This window comes from Dromaius novaehollandiae, chromosome 33, assembly GCF_036370855.1.
Source record: "Dromaius novaehollandiae isolate bDroNov1 chromosome 33, bDroNov1.hap1, whole genome shotgun sequence".
In the NCBI taxonomy this organism is placed as follows: Eukaryota; Metazoa; Chordata; class Aves; order Casuariiformes; family Dromaiidae; genus Dromaius; species Dromaius novaehollandiae.
The window spans coordinates 318,764-342,915 of NC_088127.1; the positions used below are offsets into that span (position 1 = coordinate 318,764).

Genomic DNA, 24,152 nt, shown 5'->3' on the forward strand with positions numbered 1-24,152 from the left:
TTATTGAGCTAGCACGGTTATGCTGAACAAAGTATTAAGCAGCAATAGACAGCCAGAGAAGGTTTTCTTAAAAATAAATAAATAAATAAATAAAAATTACCGATATTCAATCCACAGAAACATCAATTTATTGTAGATATTCAAACAGGACGCAAGTGTCCTGATAAGCTAGCTCATTAGCTGCTACTTGATACTTCTTTAAAAAAAAGAGGGATGGAGAAAGCACTAGATAATTAGGGTGATGGCTCATAATTGAGACCTTCCTCAAGGCTTTTTTTGCCATTCCTACCACCATCCTTCTCACCGAGGCAGGACAGGAGGCCGCGCGCGGTTATTGCAGTCTTCCTTTCGGAGACTCCTGCTTGAGCCAAGCAGGAGCGTTCCAAAAAAGTGGCTCCCGTTTGGTTCAGCCTCGCAGTTTTAAGGCGGTTTTTGAGCCACGCCGCAGAAAATTCTCAGTGAATATTTTATCGGCTTTTTCTCCCCTGGCTCAGCGCAGTTACATATTTTAGGTTTACAACTAAAACAGATCCGCTTTGCACCCACATTTAGTTACCAAGGTAATTCTCTGGACGGGATCCATTTCTGCTGAAAATGAATGATCCCAGAAACCAAAAACATTTGTGAGAAGCAACTGTGCTAGAGCCTGTATCCCGGATTATTCACCCCAGTGTAGCAAATGCAAAACTAGACTTAAGGGATAAAAATCCAGTGTATCAAAGCAGTCTCCATCCAGTGGGAAGAACCGAGATGTCCTCAGCACCACCAAATGGTCGGTCTTCTGTCCATCAACAGCCCCAGATTTAGACGCGTGAGTTTTTATGAAAAACTGACCACCACCGTTCTACGACGCACCTCCAACTGCCCAAACCACCACGCCAAGTCCACCACCTGCCCAACTTGATGCCTCCTGGAAGTTTTGCACCCCATGTCGTCACCTGGAAGCACCTACCACCGAACTGCTTCAGGCCCATGGGCTCCCATTGCCGCCAAGTGACTGTGCCAAAGGATAAGGATTTGCACATCAGTACGTATTGCTAGCCAGCTCACAAGAGAGGTCCACGTTAGTTGGCCGGTTATCTTGACAGGCCTGAATGTTTCCCCCCAAAAATTTCGAGACGAACAGCGGCACCCAGTTCAGCCTTTCCATGTGAATCCTTTCCTAAACTCAATCCCATCAACCCCCAGAGCACCAGACGCACCAAGACGGATGGAGAAGACCGCCGCAGGATCGAAGCGTTAGTGACGATACAACTCAGAAGAGCTGACAGTTTTTAATCCATCTCGCTCTCGTCTTTATCTATAGCGCCAAATTTGTTAAGTATCTTACAGCTATGACTCAAGTGTGAGGTTATTTCAACCCTCATAGAAAAGCACATTGTTGAAAGCAAAAAAGATTTGGTGCCCACTCCCTACACCAACCAAGTACTTACAAGAGCTGCTCTTTTCATTTTTCTGTGGAGGTGAAGGGGGTTTTTTCCCCCCTTTTTGCCTCTTGCTGTCCACTAAGCAAAAAAAAAAAAAAAAAAACCTCCAAGGACAGGCTTCTCCTAGAAAGGCTGGCACACATATTTAAAATATAGCGTTTTCCACAAGAGACTTCGGAAAACCAATCACCGTAATAATATTTGGGCTGCGTCCGTGACCAAAAAAAGTCTTTTGATAAATATATTCCTCCCACTCCAGCTTTGCCACAACATCCAGGTGCTGCAAAGCCAACTAAGCACTTTTAGGGCTGAAGTCACAAAAGACCACCACCCATATATTTGGGCATTTTACGCCAAAGCGTTTTGTGGCAAGCTACCAGAACCGAAACCTTTTTCAAAGAGCGAGTTCTCTATGTAAAGACACCAAAAAGTCCTGTTTTCCTGAGCTCCACCGGAGCAGAATACAAACTCTCAAGAGAGGGCAGCTGAGCACGGCGCTGTCAGATGGACACCTGAGATGGCAGCAGACTACCGAAACCCTCAGAGCGGCCGTTTCAAACTCGATGGCAGCCCTCAGACCACCCAGACATGCTCAACGCACTGCCAGAGAGGTATGAAAGACAAATATAGCTGGATACACAGAAGGAAGCAAATTAGTTTCAGATAAACTCTAGTCAAATATTCCTAAACATGAGAAAAATAGGCCAAGATACAGGCAACTGAGCGACTGCAGTGGCTACAGCCTGTACAGGATTTACTCACCCTAGAAAAGCTCTCAAGAAGAGAGGGCAAACAACACTGTTTGTGCACAACTGCCATTTTAGTAGCCTTGCTTTGTTGCTGCCACCAGTATCGTTTTATTTCTTGTCGCTCCCCCAGAAAAGAGCGCCTTGTTGGCGACGGACAGGGTGGCACGCCCCAAAACGCGGGCGAGACCGCACCTTGCCACCCCGTACACCACACGCTTATCCACGCAGCACTAAGACTTGCCGAGATAGTTACCTTAAATCAGAGTTGACTCTTTGAGGCGTTCTGTACGTCTTCACCAGCTGAGCCCTCTGACCTTCATTTTCAAAGCTACTATCGAAAGAAATACCTGTAAGGAAAAGAAACACACGTTACATAAGAATTATATCCAAAAACCATCAAGACTGATAAAGTTGCTCTTTTCAGGCTTTCACCCTTTCGCTTTTGTTTCTTTAAACAAAATCTGGAAAACAAAGTACACATTGTGAGTCAGACTGGCCACAGCAGCCCATTCGCGACAACGTGGAGAAGAGAAACTATGACGAAAGACATCCCAGCACCAATCTGGACAGGTTAAGGTACGCCACAGCCTCCATTTTGCGAGTCAACAACCTGGACCTTCGTTTAAAGCCTTCACCCTCGGAAGCATAAAGAGACTGAGAAAGGGAATCCCGCTCGAGTTAACTGATCCAACACCCCTCTTTTCCCATACTCCAGCTAGCGTGGATCACATTAAGCTTTCCTCAGACAAAAAAGACTGACCTGCAGTTGAGCTAGGCCTCGCTCGAGGGCTGCGATTCACCCGAGCGGCGTCTCCAATCTCACCGATAAATAAAGCAGCCGACAGCAAGGCACCTCCGGAGGGTGACTCATTTGACCTGTCCGCACCCATAAAAGTTTAAGCCAGTTACGAGACTTGGGCTTAACTCGGCGCTCTGGCTTACCGCCCGACTTCAGACATCTCAACGCTAAAGCCCGGGCTAGCAGCTTGCAGGGAGCCTACGACTAATCCGCAGCCACAACGCGGGGAAAGCACCCGCTCCGACACGCAATCGCACTTCTCGATCTTTCCACAGAAGTTACCTAAAAAAGCACAAAGAGAATTAAGCTCCTATCGTGGAGGCGATCTCTGGTAAGGTGACAGCTTACGGCATGAAAAAGGTTCTCGTTACCATCGCTTCCACGCGGAAAATTCCCGGAAGGTGACAGGAGTGAAGCATGAACCAAGGCCACTTTGTGGCTCTCGGGAAAGACGCACACAGGTTGGCTATGTTTTTTCCTTGTCTCCAATCGTCTTTCCTGCAGACAGCGGAGGCCCGCAAGCTCACCCAATTCACAAGCCCAGTAGCCTGCTGAAGGCACCCAAGAGCATCTCCTAACCTGTCTCCACCAAGCGTCCCGTATCCACCACATCCAGGATCAGCTTGCTTCACGCTAGAGGCAATAAGCAGATAATGCTATTTCTTCATCGCTTACCAATGAGAAAAACCCTAGTTTTACTTTACCGGGAGATATATGGGAGATGCAGCCCTGTTTTTGCCCCTTGAAGGGAATTTGCCACTCTATCGAATATAAACCTGGAAAGAAAATCTAATCTGTCAGCATTAATATTTCACGAGTATCTCCATTAACAGCCCTGCGCCATGAACACTACAAATATATCGCTAATCATGTTTTGCTTAACTGATAACGCAAAACACAGATTTAAACCTCGTACGAGTTTTTTGCAGAAGTGGTTCTGCTGACTCACATCAGCAACAGCTAGAGCCTCTCGTACATGCAGGAAGCGCTTTTTTCCTCGTCTCTTCGGTCCCCAAAGACCGAACCGTGCGGTAACCGCCTGCTTAGAGGAAGAGGCCATTTGCTTAAAAATGCATTCCTTTAAGAGCCACCAAACACGCAGAAGGTAGATTATGTTCCCCAGTAGGGATGGATTATTAAGTCCAGACACGAGAAAAAACACCCACCTAGAAGCAAACACAGGGAAAACGGCAGGGATCCGAGGAAGGTTCTGCAATTACGAAGAAACAAGCTAGAAATTAGTGATTTAGAAGGCCTCTACTATCTTTTCGCCAGGGAAAAGACAAATCAGAGCAAGCAGGTACCGTTCGCAGGCTGGCAATCACCGACTCGAGGAGAACGTCCCAGCCGTGATTAATGCACGCGTACAAGTCGGGGCTCGAACAAGCGTATAGGGTGTGAGGGTTGTCGCTAAACAAACAGAAACAAAACAAACCATAAAGTATTGTTTTAAGAAAGGCTGAGACCAAGAAGAAACACTGCAGCACTAGCAAACAATTCATGCAACATGGGAAAACAAAGGACGGAGTTACATTACAAAAAGGGTTGCATTAGAGCTAGAATAACCAGCTTATAAAGGAATAAAGGAATTATATCCATCATCCAAAAACAAGCTACGCAGATTAGATTTTTGTTGGTAAAACTATACTTAAGGGCTTCCCTCCTTAACTGACCTTAGCAGTGGCAGTAGATATTGCTAGTTTAGCTCGTCGGACGACTAATCCACACGAACAGTGAAGCTTTAACCGCTACAGCTGAGAACTGAAAAGCTTCGGGCAACAGCTAGAAGAAATACATTTACTCTGCTTCAACTGAAACGTCCGAGATAAAATTAGAACCTAACAGGCGCTTTCACATAAAGCAATGATATTTTTTTTAAACTTTTAATGCTACGGGAGCTACTGACCCTTGAAAAGCAAGAAAAACCTGCAAGTACACGATCCTCCTGAAAAATAGGAAACGCAAAGGTTCACAAAATGGAAAAGAGCAAAGGACGTGACGAAGACCGACGGGGGGTAATCGAAACACCTTCGAAAGATGCGGTTAGAAGGAAAAGGTTGACGTTTTCATTTCACCGCTGCTTAATTACAAACCAGTTTTTATGAAAAAAAGGCAGACTCCATCTTTCTGATATTGGAGAGCCAAATTTGGGGGACCACACAAGCCTCCTGCACCAAAAGGCTCCCTCCTTTGCTCTTCAGAAAGAGGCATTTGTACGCTAAATATCACCAAATGCATTTTCCTGCTGAAAGGCACCAGATGGTAGCCTGTTTTGAAGAATTCAGTAGTGTTTTGGGGAGCTTTAGAGTTGAAGTTCCTAAGGAAACGGGCTTTCTGCAATCACGCTTCCTATCTGTCCCCATATCCCCCACTGCTTTTCTTCGCTAGGGATGTCACGAGAGCTTTAAGCCAGCTGAATTAAGGGCGGCAGCCCGCGCTCAGCCTAAGCGATCACCAACCACCACCCTTCGCTCTCGAAGCAGCTGAAGACCGCGACAGAGTGCCCATTCTCCAGGCATTCGGGAAATACGTGCCCACATTTGCTAAGTGGAGACGAGAACGTCCATCCCGAAAGCACCTCGGGCTTTTAGGTTACAGTTCCTCACCCTACAGCACGGCACACCGCGTCCTCTAACCTCTGCAAGAATAAAGACAGACATCACACGTCAAAGAAGTTAAGGATGTTCCTGACACTTAAATACACAGGGAAAATCTGAATGCATTTAATCCCCACGATCAACCAACGTACTTTATCTCCTACACGTGTACGTTCTCATAGGAAAGCAAATTCTCTGCAGATACGCCAGATTAATACGATCTCAGAAAGAGGAAGAGCCAAGGCTCCCCGCTCCCTTTGCTTCAGCTCTGCAGAGCATGGCCGCTGAGACAAGGTCACGTAGCTCAGGTCTTCTCCGTTTCCTTCTTCAGCTCTCGTTTCCATCCTTGGAGCACGCCGGGACAGAAGGAGTCCTGCCTGGGCTTGCTCTGCCTTTTACCGCCCGGGTCAACTTTGGAGGTTCCCCGTTCAGACGTTCCTGCATTTTTTCCCCTCGCTTCCAGAGCTGTATGCTGTGTCCTACGCGGCCGAGTTGTGTAACGAGGAAGATTCCTGCCTTCGAGAAAATCATCAGAGCAGCAGACCCTCAAACAAGACAACATATCCCCACCAGCACGGAGATTATTCACCTCTCCTCTTTCAAGCCGCTTCTACGTCTAAATGGCAGAACAGACATTAGCCGAGGAGAGGTCACAGCAAATATCCGAGGCTTCAAATTCTTGCCCTTGCGGGATGGCAGATCTTGCTGGCTCAATTTACAAGGCCAGCTAGGCTCCGCATCAGTCCCGATCAACACGAAAGAGCAGACGTTCGGCCAGAGAAAGTTTTATTTTGTCTAGACAGACTTATCTTAAAGAAGGCCGTTGGAGCAAACGAAGGCTGCGCTCCTCAGGATTCGTCTAGCTCCCGTACAAAAAGGCGATTCAGCCGAAAACAGTCACAAGGCCTGGTGTTTTCCCCATCCCGTGTTTGGATTTTACTCACCTACACCATTGCTAACACATAAACGTTGTTTTACTGCGAGGATATCCCGCTGGAATTAAAAAATGAAATGCACTGTGTATAAGCTAGGCTTAAAACCTGTTTCCCCCCCTTTAAAAATCAAAAAGCAGCAAATTGGGTGGGGGAAAAAAACACTTAAAAAGCCTCGACATAAAAGGAATGGAGAAGAGCATGTGCGAGTTTAAAAGAAAACACGCATCTCCGATGGTATCCGTGATAACAGCCCAAATACAAATTCCAAGGACAGGCGAATGTTCGGTTCAAACATTTGTACGAGTAAACACCAAAACGCTCCAAAAAGCGTAGGTCAGGAGCTCGGCAGCGATCGTGTCCACCAGCGCCACACATCCGTGGAGGAATGGGTGTTTTTTAATTGCTCTGGACCGATTTGCACGTTAATGGCGGCGAGTTAACGCTGCAAAAAAATCAAACGCTTCAATGCCAGGCAAGATTGTCCACGTAGCTTTGCCCTAATATACAAAAACACTGAATTTAAGTCACAGAACGTGCTGTTTATCCAGAGGAACATGGTATAAGATAAACATTTTATATAAACGTAACTTTTATATTGATTTTCTGTTTGCAACCGTGTGCTTTAGCTGCTATATGAAGGCCACGCCGAGGACTGATACTTGGATGAGAACCGGGGAGCAACCGCAGCTGGATCTGAGGGCCGTTCCCAAGCAAAGGCACGGCACGCGTTGAACCCAATCGAGGAAGCGACTTCCGTACGAGACGATTCGTTTGCAGAGCCGCTGCTTAATCGGTCGTGGATCCCGACTGAGGGGAAAATAAAACCACGCTCTTGCTCAACACGCCCCTCGAGGCTCCTTTTTTACCCCGTGACTGAGCTGTTCTGCACTCAAAACAGCCGTTGTCCCAAAGACAGGGGTGTCTGCACGCACCATTGATTACGCAGCTCCCTTAAAAGCAAGCGGAAAGATAAGGCTGCTTTCATAAAACCTGCAAAAGCCAAACAGAAAAAGGATGTAAAATGGAGCAGGAAGGATTTGGGACTTCCAAACGTAGCCGCCACCATCCAAGACCGCCGTTCTCGCTCTGTTTTGCAGGCAGCGAGAAGAAGTAGGCGCTCGCAGCGCGTGATTCATCTGGGGCTCTGCGTTTCCGCGTCGGCGTTCAAGTCCGTACAGGCCGGAGCACGGCCACGGCGCACAGCTGTGCACAAGCCCAAAAATACATTCGGGGGATTGACCGCGGCGTCCGAGGTTGCGCGATGCCGCTGGCTTGAAGCAAGGCCACAGCAAACGCATGTTGTTTACCAAGGGCGACGCAGGCAACCTAGCTTTATGCTGAAGCTGCAGATAAAGCTTTACCTGGGAATATTATCGAGGGAACAAATAATCATCCTCGCACCGTATAAATACCACGGAGTTACCAGCGTCTTGGATATGGAGTTTTTCCTCCGCCCGAATTAACCTCAGATGTTCTCCTGCATTCGCAGAACTTTATCAAGTCGCTCACGCACACATGTAATAAACCTTAAGTATTTAACGGAAATCAAACCAGCACCTGCCTGAAGACTATACCGAAGTAAAGGCAATTTGCATCGAGTTGGTGCCTAGGTGTCACGTTTTTGTTCTCCAAGACCTGCGTAATACTTGGATACCTGCCACGAGCTTGTTGCAGTCAAGGTAATACCCCAGCCATAAATACCGCACAGCCCGACCGCGTGTTTATTAAGAGCAAACCCTGCAATTTGCTACAGCGGTCTCAAAAGCAGTACCTAGCGATATCTCTGCAAGACACTGATGCCAGTTTTGAAACAAGACAATACCCTAAGGGAAAAAGAAGGGAAAAAAAAGATCAATCAGCTGTGCAGCTGTTCCAACACAGCCAAACACGAACCAGGGACAAACACCCACTCCGTGACAGCCTGCCAGACTGGTTCGCTTTTCCAAGAACACCTTGATGGTATTAAAAGGAAGAAAACGCAACCGATTCTGGAAGCGACCAAAGCCAAGTACCCAGCTGTGATCCCTCGGCGATATTACCCAACAGGAGTCAAAGGTGAGGTTTTAACTATTGCTACAGTTATCACATTCTCCCATCACCCAAAAATCAACATTTTGGTCATACATGCAACTCCTGAGGTCATCATAACATGATGTAATAGGTACCTAAGCCGCGTGAGGCAAATCAAAGTATCCGGTATGCAACACAAGCCCAATATTCGAAACTAACAACTTTGCTTAAAATAAGAAGCGCCTTTCACATAAAACACAGGGCTTCTCAAAGTGTCTCCCGCTTTGCTCCAACTATTACTCACGCTTTCAGTCTTGCATAATTTCTTCTATGCTCCGGAGGTAAATTCACATTTGAGCAAAGCGTCCTGCAAACAACCCTAAGTCTCTGTAGCAAAACTTACAGCAGATGCAGCGGAGACGAAACCACTTAAAGCCGGGTACAAATGAGGAGAAGTACTTTGGTCATCCACTAGATACGTGCTGCAGCCCTGCAAGGACATGTTAGTGCTCTTTAGCCCGAGGAGAGTTTTCAAACAAGGCCAATTTAGCCTCAAATCCTTTAATTAGCAGTATGAGGAGGAAGGTATCCAGCTACCGGGGAGTCACAGATTTAAAATTCAATTAAGGCACAAGGATTGGAAAAAGCGAGGAGGCACTTCCCAGCCAAAAGCAGCACGGTGACAAGCATTCGCATTTACCTTGCTGGTTAGGCTGTCTTGGTATTAAAGGAGGCTCGTGCCCAAAATCTGCCCCCTCCCTCAAATCCAAGTCGGACATGACCCCCCCCCACGAGCATCTTCACTGCTCATTCTTGAACACGTGAGCTGTTAGTTAATGTTGAAGTCAAACGCTAACAAGAGCCAGCTAGAGATCAATTTAGAGCCTCGAGCTAGCTCCAGCTCAAACTCACTCTTATTTGGAGCAAGAATCCTACACAACCTTGTAAGGTGTATTCAGATTCTTCTGAACACCATGAAGATCTCACCAGCTAACGGTCATCAAAAGACATCTACTTTAATAAGGCACCGATTGAGATCATTTGCTCTAGTCAGCTTTAAACAACTCTTACGGTCTTCCAGGCCCCACTGCTTCAATTTTGAGGAGCTTTTTAACAGATGAGACAGCAACATCAAGGTATAAGTCTGACCCAACACACTTCAGATCAGTGCTGGCAGCACAAGCTGTACCAGATCCTTCAATGAAGCCGAAAAATGCCATCAACAGCCCCTAATAGCTGCCCAATTCACAGAAGAGCCTCAGATCTCGAAAGCACCAACCTCAACCGCAAAATAGAAGCCACCAGTACGCACAGCACAGAAGATTTCCAAGTCTGATGAGCGAGCAGACAAATCAATCATAAAACGAAGCCGGTGAACCTTAAAACATCGAGCCTTGGAGACCTTTGAGCAGCTCAGCACCCTGAAGTTTCCACGGGTGTTCACATTGTAATGCACTTACCCAAGACAGTCAGCTGCCCCCAACCTCAGTAATGAGCTTCAACCTAGAGCTCAATCAGTGGCAAGTGTCTCAGAGCCATCCAAGAGCAGCTGGATTCCTGGAGAATTCCCCCAAACTGCCCATTTTACCTCGTACACAGTCGCTCGGCACTTCCGAAATGCGTTCCGGACTTACGGCATCAGGCTTGGTAAGCTCCGTCACTGTGGATCTGAAGTGCCTGAGCTGATGATTGCTGATCGCTTTTAAGGGATTAAAAAGTTAAAACAGCTCCCAAAAAGAACGCAAGGAAAAAAACAAAGACAAATACTCATCCCAGCAGGTGCTAAAAGCAGAAAAGCGGTTTTATACACAAATGCCTGGCTGGACCAGAGACTCACAGTCTAAAAGATGCCAGAAATTTGCAGTTATCTTAATTGCAGAGACAGCCTTGAAAGGCCTGAAAATAAGAGGGTTTAGAAAGTATTAGCAGCTGCTAGTTTTGTTATTAGAACAAGCCTGATACGGAGCCGTTAGAAGAGGGGGACTTTCTCCCCCTTCCTTTCCTCAGCTCGCTTACCCGAGACCAAAATGCTATCTTTAGAGCGAGGCTGCAGCCTGAAGACAGAGCTTCTACTCCATTAACCGGCAACTCGTGCGGGACTTTTGAGTAGGAAACCACCACATTTTATAAACCTGTATAAAAAGTAGCTCAAGAGTACGTAAATTGAGCAGGCAACATTAAGCGGAACGGTTATCCAGAGTGACAAGGAAGACGCTTCACGCGCCAAGAGGTTCCAGCGCTGGTGGCACGACTAACGCCTAGACAAGTCAGGTGAAGCAATACGGAAAACATGATTCCATTCCCACAGAGAAAACTCGGTGATCGACTTCAGGGTCAGCGTGTCCCAAGCAAGCTGTTACCCAAGAACTGGGTCTACAGACAGCTAACACGGTCCAACGAGCCCTTCCTCACGCATCACCCAAAGGATTTCGAAAACTGTCAGGGCAGCAGGTAACCCAAACTCACCTGCCAGGCACCTTCCTTGACACCTCAGTCGCCAATTGCTCGTTTTACAATGAACTTTCTCCAGCAAGGTGTGGAAAAACAGGTCCTTCTGGGTATGCAAAGCGTTCCAAGATGACAAAATTACCCAACACTGAAATACTCCAGTTAATCCTTACCTTGAAGTAAACTCCTCGTTTTGTTCTGAATTACCTTGTACACAGGCCAAAGCCCCGCTTAAAGTACCTCTTGATCAGACAACTCAGTATCACCAAAGTTGGATGGCTAAAGCCACGCGCCCACATTAACTGCACTGAAGACACCCAAAAACATCCTCAAGGTTTCAGCTCAGGTGCCAAAACTTTAGGTTCAACCACAAAAATCCCTCCACAGCCCAAACTAGGCAAGGCTGGATCTTCCAGCCATCCAAACAGACCAGGCAGATTTAAGGGATGGGACACTGTCACGCTAAATGTGCGTCTGGTATGTCATCTCCAGAACACCAGTGACCGGGACATTGAGCCACAAGTTACATGTTGCCTCTCACAACTTACCAAGTTGTCCGCAAGTGCGACTTTAACCTGTACAAACCTCTACAAACGGCTGAATTCTACAACTGTATGAAAAATATTTTTCTATTACGAGAAAGCTTTAACAAACTGTTTATTATTCAAAAGTGAGGACCCTAGTAAGTCACTGCCTATTCGCCTTCTCTCGACCTTAAACAAGTCACTACCCTTTCCTCACTTAGGAGCCATTCATATTTCTAACCATCCTTGCCAGCTTTCTTAGGACTTTTCAGACAAAAAAAAGAATAAATCATAACCTGACCCCAAAAATCTCTGCTCTCCTATGTTGTGGGAGCACACTGCACCATGAAAAACTGAATCCTGAATTAGGGATTTTGCATTTATTGGTATTAGCTTAGCTGCCACTTTACTGGCCAGTCACTTAGCACTGCCGAGTTCTTCAGCTTCCCTGGACCTTCTCTGTTTTTTGAAGTCTGCAAACTCCTCATTCACCTCTCTTGCTGGATTAATTTTCACATACACTGAAAAGCACAAGTCCAAGCAGACCAAGCTGACAATCGTCCTTCTCCACTACAAGCTACCATCCATTCCTACCTCGAGTTTCTTTGGAAATTCTTAAGCCACGGAGGTGCCACCACCTTCCTTGAGCTTAGTTTTAAGAGGTTTTGTTGCGCGGATGGGACCCTGAAAGCCAACGGCACCTCCGAGACGCCTGTGTCCTTGCCCAAGCCTCCAAGCTCTAGCTGAGCAAGGGACAAATTTAATCCACTACGTAGTGCAAGACGACACTTGACGGTCACGTGAATTTAGGCACGGCAATACTTAGAATTTCACCCCGAACGCCTAGATATGCGAATTATTTGCCCAGTGAAGAGAGTACATCTCAATGCAAGACTCAGAGTAGCCATTAGAATAAGTGGTAGCGTCAAAACTATCCGACTGGAAATGAAAGGGGCCTGAGGTGCCAATCCCAGGTCCTCCAGAAGCCCAGACACACAGGAACATTAAAAATATATATAATTCTGGGGACAAGCTACGATAAAAACAGGAAATAAAACACTCAGCTACAGATTTTCCCTTTTTGCAGCTCGAATCTCAACTATGCTTATTAGTATCAACATATGCAATGTATCACAGGGCTCAGTTATGAAGAGACCTCTAAAAATTAATTCAGACCAAGAACAACCATGCTATGCTTTGCCCCTCAGCTCCAGCTCGATTCGCACTCCTTTTCAGCCCCTTTCTCTTCCAGTACACATCTTAGATAGAGACCAGAACTGCTCAGCGTGGTTTTTTTTTTTTTTGCACAATCAACACTCAGCAAGTACACGGGCTCCCAAATAGCAGCACCGCCCAGGGAAACCTAACTGGACAGAGAGGTAAAACAGACAACCCAAGGTCAGACCAAAAAATATGCAAAAAAAGCAGACCAAACGTGAAGGCAAAACGAAAACATTTTCAAAGCGTGAAAAATGCAGCCTGCTTAGGTGGCTAAGTTTATCCTAACGACAAAAAGCAAGACCAGCGGGACAGTAAATGAGTTAGAAAGCGAGCTGCTAAGACTACAGACTCAGAAAACAAGGCTGGTGAGCTCACATCTAAGATGCATTAAACCTAGAAGTCATCCTACGCCCAATAAGAGTAGTATCTATGTTACAGTGAAGACCTGCTTTCACAACAACTATTTACTCACCTTTGTGTTTTTGCACAGCTGCAGAAAATAAGATATCCCCAAACTCCTCCACATAACCTGTATCACATTAAACCAGCAGATTTGCAAAAAAGGGCTAAACCAACCATCATAAAATGGGAAATACTGGTGCGAGCAGGCTCTCAAAGACAGCAACTGGGAATCGGAGTACCGCGTGCTCGGGAGCTGCTTGCTGTCGGTCCTGCCCAACTCTCAGGGAGGATTTTGAGATGCCTAAGCCTGACCTAACGCCCTCAGCTCCCTTTATAGTCACTGATGAGAAACACACACCCCCACAGGCCAATTTATTTAACTCCTGAAAGGTCAGTACCTAAAAACCACCCTCTGAAGGGCCCAGGTTAAAAGTGAGACCAAGAACGACACGTGAGGCTCTCTGACCGCTCCGCTGCTGCTTGTGGCATGGAAGAAAAGAGGCATCACCGAAGGAGAAAGCGCTGAAAATTCACCTTTCGGCTCTCGGCCCCTGCAAGCGGTTGGAATTTTCCCCTGGCTAGAATGGCAATCGTCTGAAGTTCTGCAAACAAACATCTGTCAACACGCACAGGGTCAGCGGCATTTGTAAATACGCGTCTCCAAATGAACACCAGGAATAAGCTGCAACGTTATTTTAATGGGATACAGTTTACAGGGAATCTTTCTTTCCAGGACAGTGCCTAGTCTTAAATGCAAGCAAGCACAAGCGGTAACAAGCTTTTAACCACCTTTCCTCCACCAAAGATCTTATTTGTGCTTGATAGAGGCACAGCTGTCCTGGCTTAGAAATTCAGCTTTTCAGTTTTGTTAGTAACTAAACAGAATTCAACAATGGATCTTACTCTTTTTCACACCAAATCTGCTTCTCTCCTCCTTTCCCCACCCATATTTGGCTACGAACGACTCCTTGGGCAGCAGAGGCATTCAAAAAGCAGAAAGCATCACTTTGCAAATTAAAAAAAAAGGAGGGAGAGTTAAATTTTGTCTTATGTACCCACCCAGCAATACCATCTTTGCTCTGTGCTCTTCCCCTGCGTTCCTGGGGGCACAGATGAACCACACACAACACCCAACGCGACGTCGATATAACTGCGTTTGGATCTGGAGAGGCAGCAAAGGATCGCTCTCGGGATCCTGGAGCCGGGAAGCAGCAGCTGCAACGCAAAACCTTGGGGCTGTTTCTGTGACCGTGTCAGTGGATCACAAGCACCGCTCACGTTTAGCTAGCGGGGAAGATCACCAGGCAATACTTTGTGTTGATTTTTTAAATACAGAATTCATGAGCTGTCTGCGCTACACACAAACACTACATGTAGTATTAAGCGCACCTAGGCCAAACGATCAGATTTTACAGGCAGGCATTCTCGAGGGGGAAGCACCACGCCAGAAACCTGCACACAAATTCAAAAAGAAACAAGCCACAAACAGCCCAGGTAACCTTTGGACTAGCGATCTGCACTCTAATCCCTCCCTATCCCCGTTCGGTTTGGCATTATATTCATAAACTCTGGACTGCAAATACTAACTTTGCCCACACTTAACGACATTATAAAGATACAGCCTGGCTGCTTGCACCACCAATAAATCGGGAACAAATTCGCCATCGCGTACAAAGGGTTCGTGGTCCGTCTTTCCACAACCACCCTCCCGCCGCCGTTAGCCGAGGAGACAGATGGAGGGTTTTGCTGCCCGAGTTCTTGCAAGCAGGGCATAGCTACTGGCACCGAAATCGAACGCTTTGTAACAGGAAACGCGAACAACAGCCAGAGATGGTAATCTGCGCTGACAATGCCTGTGTGCGCACAAAGCGCCTCTCTCTCGCACCTCGGCCTCAGCGTTGGCTTGGGCGAGATAAATACGCACCTTCTGCCGAAGCTCAACGAAGCAAACATCAACAGCTCTATTTTCTCCTCTCCTTCGGAGGGGAAAGGAGGCAGTACGGAGCGTGCTATACGCAGAACAGCTCTGTTTTGCTGTAACCGAGGAAAGGCACGCGGTTTCAGGTTCAAATCCAGCTGATAGCCAGATTGTGCGTGTCCACCTACATGAACAACCCCAACCTTAGAAAAAGGAAAAACGTTTTCATACCTGAACACCAGGAAAACAGCAGAAAGAGCCAGAACATCAGGACTGATCGAAGGATTAGGTCAAACAGGACTGTGACCCAAGTGATTTAAACAGATTTCGTTTGGTTTCTGCTTATTGACGCTGCTCTAAGTGGAAAATCAGCACCCGCTCAGCAGAACACAGTCTTTCCGGCCCATCAAGTCCTCCTAAGCAGAGCAGATCCTCGCTCCCTCCAAAACTGGGCCTGGGTCCTCTGGACTGGACTCCTAATTTAACTCACTTGGAAGGTAAAACGTAAGACTTGGTTCTAGCGCAGAGACCTTAATCCCTAACAGACCGCACTCCACACAAACAAAAATGAAATGTGAAGGTACCAGGACGAGTTCTTACTCCTTTGAGGCACAAATTGTTTTAAATTTCACCAGCTGAACACAAGAAATACACTGGGGATTCAGAGGCTCTTTCAGGCGCTTGTCGCAGATTGCTACTACAGAGAGATGATGCCACCTTCAAAATATGAGGAACTGGTTACCACGCTTCTCAGGGCTCGGCCGCACGACCGAGTTTGACGGAAACAAAGACGACTTTCAAACGAGAGGAACAAAGAGACCTCCGTGCACGGGTCGATTTTAAATGTGGTCGTTTTCAATTCTAGTCAGCAATCCCGCAGCAGGAACTTGAAAACGAGAGCCAAAAATCGTCGTTCTTCCAGAAACCGAGGCCTTAGGTACTGAGCGCGACGCCTGTGAGAGCGATACAAACTTTGTCAGCAGCCCAGCAAGGAGGCAGAGAAGCTTTTATAAAGAGCGAGCAACTCTGCAGCCTTGTATTAAGTAATAGTGCTAAGATAACTCCGATACGGGCCACCGCGCTGCTGATTAAGTGCTGTAGCTCAGGTGTTTTCGAAGCCAGCAATATTGCCGCGTATTTCATCATAACGCTCCGCAGGTTCGGCTTTACGGAAACACGGAGAACCCGGGATTACTCTGCCTCTGTCGCTACCTTTCCCCTGGGTCCATCGGACAACCAGAAAAATGAGACTCGCAGATGATTTCCAGAGCAGCCACAGGGCAACCGAAGAGATTTCTTGTCACCGCACGCGTCCTTGACCGAACTGTAACTTAGCACCTAGCGCAGTAAGAAAAAGGAACCGTGACAAGTAATCGTTTTTGGTGTTTTATGCATCTGCCACAACTGCAACACTGACTTGCCTGCAGTCAGCTGCAATCGAGACCTGCCAGCAAGAACTCCTCCAAATTATGCTCTTCCAAAATAAACAGCGGCACATACGCAAGAGAGGAATGATGAACGTTTACAGCTCATTTGCAAAAAAAAGGGGTGCGCTGAGTTCAGGGAGGCTGGGGCTAAGAGGACAGTCTTGCAGCGGTTATTTGATGCTGGTTTTTAGCAAGCACTCAGACAGCCCAAGACAGAATTATTCCAAATATCTTCTAAACAGACTACTGACATGTATATACAAATTAAAGATGACTCAAAGCAGCTCTCAGCCCGATTTCCCATTCCTCCAGCCCTGCGCCAGACCACAATGAAATGGAGCGGGGGGCAGAGTAAAAGGGACTTTGCACCGTGACTCTTAACCCGATTTGCACTAAAACTAAGGCCTGGCTTAAGTCCCCGTGGCCAGTTTCACGGCACTTCAGTCGAGGCCATTTAGCCTAGCAAAACTTTCGGCCCCAAAGATATTTTCTTAAGGATTATTCCCCTCACTTTAATACCTCTTTAGCCCGTCATATTTGCATAGAAAGGCTATCAGGTGATTCAGAACTACGTCTCATGACTTTCCAGAACTAAGGTGCTTCAGGGAGGTAGCTCGGTTCACCCCGCTCAATCTTTTAACTTGTTTCGCTGCACGTTTCTGCAAAAGGGTCCAGAAAGGAGCAACAGCACATGGAACACAAACCGAGCAAGAACAACTCGAACACACGTACTAACCTTGCTGATCGCATTTTTAAATGCAACGTCGCTGCCTCCGTGAGCCACGTACACCTCAAATTCTTTACGTCGCTTTTGCGAATTGAAAATATCGCTCGAGAGTGGAAAATGAGCGTGTGTGAGTATCCTGCAAACGGGAAACTCACATTCAAGAAAGCCCCGCTGCAAATCTGTCTGTGGGCAGAGTCGTTCCAGCAGAATGAGCAGCAGGTCAAAACGAGATCGAACCCAGACAGCTTCACTCCCCGAGTGAGCACGCGTACGAAGGTGGTGAAACGAGAATCTACTCCTTTGCAATCCACCAGAAGACTAACTCCTCGGGAGGAAGTTTTGCTCTTAAAAATCACACGGTAACTGCTGCATAAGTAGCCGTGAGAGAAAGAGGCTCACGGCCACAGAAAACAAGCGGAAAGGCGGCAGATGAGGGAAGAAAGGAAGGAAAACAGCAACGAATACGAGCATATTTTAAGAGTCTGCTGGACTGCCAAAGCCTTTTTCTGGCACAGAGACCACTAGTTCTCCAAAAGAAGAGCACGCGGCCTCTCCTCCACCTACACACCTGACATTAAAAGCCTTTACAGGTACACGCAAGAAAAAGGAGGGGCTGGCGCTTAGAAGTTAACTTGTAATCGTCCACTGGAAAATCTTTAAAATATGAGGAAGCACCTGCCACCTGTAGCTGTGTGCGATAACAGTGGTTGTCCCCTTCGTTGTCACTTTTTTTTTTTTTTTTTTTTTTTTTTAAGGGCAGCAAGTTGCACAAGGCCAGAACAAGGTAAAAGTGACTTTCTTGTAAGCTGGTGCAAAGAAAGGCCGTGCTTCCGCATCTGACTGCGCTCAAGCCGCTTCAGCCGCCCTGCTCCAGCCTCTGCCTCTTATCCTATCACAAAGCAATGATTTGGCTAGAAAAAAATATACATACACGTACATGCATATATATATAGTTCTCTCTGCAGCTGCACAAATGCTTTTGAGAAAACAGGGAAAACAACACATCGAGAGAAAACAAACCACGGCCCAGAGCAAGACAAGACACTAAAAAAAGACCGCAAAACCACCTTTGGTGTTGCAGCTCCTCCACCCAACCCCAAATCACGAGATCAACAGCCAATAGAAAGGAGTTCCCATTTCACACCAAGAGAAAACGTTTCAGTCCGATAGAGTAACGACTGAAATTACTGCGAGTTCACACTTTTTGTTCATGTGACTGGCGACAGATAGGCTTTACCACAGGGCAGGCAGACACCGCTCCCGGTAGCGGGATTCCCCCAAGCTCCTCTTGCGTTTCAGGGAGATAAATAAGAACTTTTAGGGTTTGACTGATGTAGATGTCTATCAGACCATGAAGTGAACTGTGCCCGCGACTCCACCAAGCATTAAAGGAAGCAACGCTTGCACAGGGACACTTCCACTCCGTTTCAGACCAGGGCTTCCCAAAGAAACCGCAGCTCACGACACAATTCAGACTACTCCAAGCCCAAGCTCAGCATTCGCGGCGCCTTCGTCCTTTCTCCGCGCGGTCTCATTTCCGTTAGCGCTCCTGAAACAACTCTACTCCCTGAAAACCAGCTTCTGCTGGCAGGAAAAAAACGAGAGGTGAGAAGTGCAATGTTAAACATCGAGACATGTTTAGTAAGCTAGCACGGACAGAACAATTCCAGTTATTTCCACCCAGCAGCAGAGGTGGTAGGAAAAACCTGGCACTCGAGTCTTGCTATATTTCAGCTGCTTCCCATATAACTTGCAGCACCATCTTTTTTTTTTTTTTTTATTTAATACTTGTGTTACAGCAGCGTCCATAATGCAGAACAAATTTAAAGTATTTTCATAGCTCACTAGATTAAAAGACCGTATCTAAGCTTGCTCACTACTCATTACGCTGCCCAGTTTTCTTCATTTACTACGCATTTGAGGCTTATTCTTGAAGTAGTATCACAGTCCCATCAGCAACCCGGCTGGCTGATTATTCCAAGCGTGCCTCACTGATGCAGAATAGTTCAAATGAGTTTTAAACATGATTTTAATTAGCAAGTATGAAACTGATTAAAGTTTTCAAGCTCATTTTCCATTTGTATCTCAGTTATTAAACTTTAAAGGCTGGTATGCTGGCAGGCAATAATTAAAACAAGTTGACACGATACTGTAAAGGACTATTTAATTGCAGAAGTACCTAAGTTTGTTTAAACATATAATTGCTTAATTACGTATGTATACATTTAGCATTATTCAGATGTAAGCGCACTATTCGCTACCACAGGTCAACTTTTCCCATTTACAGATCAATCTCAAGTTTTAATTTAATCCAATTTCCGTTCACACACAAGGCAAACTCTGCTGCCACTTTCTCTGCACTGCTCTCGCGCCCATCTGACCCCTTTACACACCAAATTAACTTGCTAAACTTTAGGAAAGTTAACCCAGCAAAATACTGTAGGTTTTCTGCCCGGTTAGAGCCAGCACAAGGGCAGAACTGCTCCTTTTAACAGCAGAAAGCTCACAGCTTGGGTTTGTCAGACTTCATCCTCACTTGTTATTTCCAAAGCTTTTTTTTTCCTCCCCCCAACATGGCTCAATCCTCTCCTGAGAGTAATTTCTGCGAGTGCACGGCACTGTCACTATTTTTTGACTTGATGTAACGCACAAAGCAAGCCAAACAGGAACAAAATATTCTACCCTTGCTCAGGAGAGCCTGCAAGATTATGGCACAAGTTTATGCGTAGCTACCTGGGAAGGGAGTCTCCCAAGCAGACCAGAGTCAGGCGTACACAGCTTTGCTCCGACAACTCCTCCAGAAGTCGTACAGTGCCTACACGGCAAGTTCACATAACCGATGTATGTCGCTCAGACTAAAATTAGGCTTATTTTAATTGCCGCTCTGCTAATCGCTCATTCTGGCTGAAAATTTTCCGATAACTCTTGAAACGTGCTACAAGGCAGCTGCCACCTTTAGATCTGGGCAGAAACCCGCGATTTGCAAAGCTCGAGTTCAGGCCACCTTGTCAAAATCTCAAGTTCTGGTTGATTTGATACGGGAAGCCCGCAAGGATCTTCTTGCGGCGTACCATCAACCTATCTGCTAGTCAGGTAAGAAAATATTATGGGAAAAGTTGGTCAGGAGGAGAACAACTAGCAGCTGAGGACCATACACCTGCCCAAGGAAAGTTCTGCTTTGCTCCGCAGCTGCTCAGTGCAGACCACAGCACTCAGCATTTGCTTTGCATGGGACACTAGGACAGCTCATATCCACCACCTTGTCCCCAAGGCAAGGTTTGGGGGGGTATTTTTTCTTTGAACTAGAGATTTTTCCCTTTTAGGAAAGATGCTGTTGTTACAGAAACTTGCCTGAACCACCTCAGAAGCCTGCAAAGACTCTCACCTGCCTTGAAACACGTTACACCAACTTCAGAGCTGAACAAAATCAGCACTCGGGTTCAGCTCTGAATAGCAGGGCACAAACGCCAAAGGACTGTATCGATCCACGTACCCTCAGCTCGCTTCTGCGTCACCTTGCTCCAATACCCACGCGAGCAGATTCTGCCGTCGCTCGCCACGGCGGCGAGAAGCTGCCACTGAAGCACAGACAAGAAAAAAGCATGAAGGTACACGCCATGCGTCATTCAGTATTACGTTATTCAGCATTACGTTATTCAGCATTTTTAGTATTAGTTATTTACTATCATGGCCTACGGACCAAAGCTGTAGCAGCATTTTAGTATCACAAGTTCATCTTCCAATACTTCAGCTGCATCATTCCAAACACAAATAGCTTTCTGTCCAGTTTTGGTAACCGTCAAAGGATGCTTCAAGCTCTGGACGGCATTACTACTTGTATCAAACACATACAGTCACCTTTTTTCTTAATCTATTTTAGGGCGAGGGGTAAAACTGCCAAATACTCAATAAGGAAACAGAGAAAGGAGTTTTGGGAGACAAAATTTTATAAGCCTAAGCATAACTACTGCCACTTAGCCTGTTAAATCCAGCGTTTCTTAGAAAGATTAGATTTCCTCGCGTGCACACGAGCCCCGGTGCATCTGCAAACAGGAAGGCAAGTAAACGCTACCCGTTCTACTCAGGAGGACGAATAAAACCTCCTTTCGAAGGCAGCAAATGAATATGAACCTGTCAGATTTGAGAGAGAAGCGTAATTTCCTATTTCCGGGACCTCGCTTAGAAAGTTTCTGATTTCAGGATGTTTGCCCAAGTCCTCGCTGCCACTGAGCGGTTCCTGTTTTCGGGTTTCACGCCGCTCTACATTGCTCTGGACCTGTGCCATCTCGCTCCTCCTTCAGGCTCTGCAGTCGCTTTGAATGAGAGCGGCCAATCAGGACGGGACCGTTCCAAGCCTTTTCGAAAAGTTATAATTAGCAACCCTTCTCCCGCACGGGGGACAGGAATACAGATGCAGCTGAGCCGCGAGTGGTTACTGAAGTGACAGAATTCCCCCACCGCCCTGCAGCAAAATACTAGAAATGGTAATGAAGCCGCTCAATTCCATTAAAAAAAGAATTAGGGAGGGGAAAAGAAAAAAATGGAGGCAAGTATTGTTTCTCAAGAGCAAAGGCAGCAAAACAAAGCAACTCAAACACCCTGGCAGCTCCAAAATACTTGCGACTAAACAATTACTTCAGGGTTTGGATTTGACCAAAGTTACCAGTCTTCGCTTTCCTCCACCTCCAAATTAAGCAGTCACTGCCTAGCACAAACAAGTTACTGCAGGACAAATTCAGCATATAAAAAGAAACCTCAAGTCGCACAAGACAGAGATGAAACAGATGCAAGAATCAAAACAGGTTTTGCATTTTTCTGCCCTCTCTAGCAAGGTCTTGACTGGACGATCGATATTTCGTACTCTTATTGCTAGCTATTTCATATGTTTGCATCCCTACAGCTAGCAAGACACCTTTTTTCACTGATATTTAGCACAATCTCTGACCCAAAATGACCTTTCAGTATCTTCTCATGAAAACTGTATGCCAAAGAACACCTTCAGTTTGGAGATTTGCCTTGCCTTTTTAGAAACAAGGCGCTCTCCAAAGCCTTCATCTCTCTGAACAGTCATTTAACAAATATCAAGCCATTTGGACCCACTTAAACAACAAGTTACAGAAAGAACTTGCCCACTTTGCTGTGGATGACAGCGAAACCTTCACACTTCCAAATATCTGATTCCATACGGCGCAGACGAACCCCTGTGTGGTTACAGCAGAACCCAAGTCCATCTTTCTCTCACTGCGAATTATCTGTACCTCGGTCCTGAGAGCATTAAAACAAGCCCACTCCTCCTTTATCACTGCTACACAACCAGGTCTTAATCCCAGTCAAGACAAGTTACTCGCTAATCTTATTTCAACATACTTCTTTAAACAGCCAAAACAAAAGGCTTCAAACAGATCGGAGGCAGTAGGATACTCACCCCTCCGGTGAAATCCTGGAAAGCGCTGCAAAGGTCTAGCCACGCAACTCGCACGCAAGCGCCCCGCGCTCGGGATTCCCTCGCTGCTCCAGCAGCGACGCAAGCACCACTGCCAGTATTTCTCCACAGCTTTTCCTATTTCGACATCACAGAGTTTTAATATATCTATTATTCAATTCCCCCCGCAAAACCTACCATCTCATCTGCTTACAAGCAGAGCAACAGATGCTTCCTTCTCCTCCTCTTACTAGGAAGCTAAATAACCAGATTCAAACTCCCCGGACTCAAAGTTTCCTCCAGCAAGATGGGGCACAAGAACACAAATGTTTTCTTCCGCTTGCTTACGCGCCGTGCGCTTTACCGCTTTGGTCCAAGCTGAATGCCAAGATACAATTCATCCTTGGACAAAAGTCAGGTTTAAGGCGAGCGAAGAGCTATGCCTTCCAGCAAAGCCCGGGAGATGAGACAAAAACACCACTAACAGCCCTCATAGCTTGTTTTCTTCCACTTCATGCCTCCCTGTATGTGTGTTAACATCCTTATTCACCAGTTTCTGGTCTACCTCCAGCTTAGGTTGCCCTCCTTCTTAGACGCTATTTCTGAGATCTTGGTGCAGCGTACAAAAGAGGAGTTAAAGCAGAATAAATTTACTTAAGATGCCAAATCACCCATTTTTACCTTTAAGGCCATGAGGAACGGCAGAACCACAAGAAAAACAGCCGCCTTTCTGCAGGAATTATACTCCATAGGAACATCGCAAGCAGGCGCGTTCAGATTACTGTGATCCAATCGCTATTTCCTAAAACAAGATGTCTTTTTACTTCCAAGCCCTTTGTATATTTAGGGATGCAACGTCCGCAAAGAACCTGCCGGTTTAGCAATAACTACTAAAGAAAACACTATTACACTAGGGCATTGAAACTAGCAGCCACCCAAATGTATTCGTGGATATGACAGTGACAAAAGATGACAGCGAAATAACGCGACGGCTGTTCTGTTCTTCACGTCCGCCCTTACATCCAGTGTTACGGGATGGGGATTGCAGATATGACACACGACGCAATCTCAGGAGTCAAATCCCACGGATTCCACTGGGGTTTCGTGCAACGCAGGGATCCACCCACAGATTTAGTTGCAGAATTGCATGCAATTCTTCCGCAGCCGGACACTCAATATCTTCTTAATGGAGAGACAGGCGTGCATTTATTTCTCCGAGAGCAAGGTGGAATATCTTCCTGCAAGCAAACGGCTGACATTCTTGAATTTTCTCCAAATACCGCTTGCCAGCAGATAATTACCAGACCAAAAGTTTACTCTGAGAAATGTGTTCCAAATATCAAGAAAGCGTAGCAAGGCCATTTGATTGTGTACAGAGGAGTACACTTCAATTGAAGCTGCTCAAGTGTGGCAGACTGAAAATAACTCACCAAGAAGTAATTAGGCAACAAAAGCATTGTAGAGACCGTCATGTCATTTGCTAGAATAAGATCGTTTGCTCGAATAAGATCGATTCCTACTTATGCTGGTTTCCAATCAAAGCAGA

The 24,152-nt window shown here is 46.3% G+C and overlaps 1 protein-coding gene across 20 annotated transcripts in view; it reads right to left on the bottom strand.

The window, feature by feature from the left end:
• Window positions 1–24,152, bottom strand: part of BRD4 (bromodomain containing 4) — a 71,072-nt gene that overhangs the window by 43,232 nt on the left and 3,688 nt on the right. For 10 of the 20 annotated variants that reach the window (XM_064499234.1, XM_064499235.1, XM_064499242.1 and 7 more), the window contains exon 2: window positions 2,430–2,523. Coding sequence is in view for 5 of the 20 variants with exons in the window: in XM_064499227.1 (XP_064355297.1) it covers window positions 2,430–2,523; window positions 15,262–15,298 (131 nt within the window). In the remaining 15 variants the exon portion in view is untranslated. Of the gene's footprint in view, window positions 1–2,429; window positions 2,524–15,261; window positions 15,314–24,152 lie in introns of those variants that run through there. The other 10 variants (XR_010385425.1, XR_010385424.1, XM_064499227.1 and 7 more) reach the window with 2 other exon arrangements.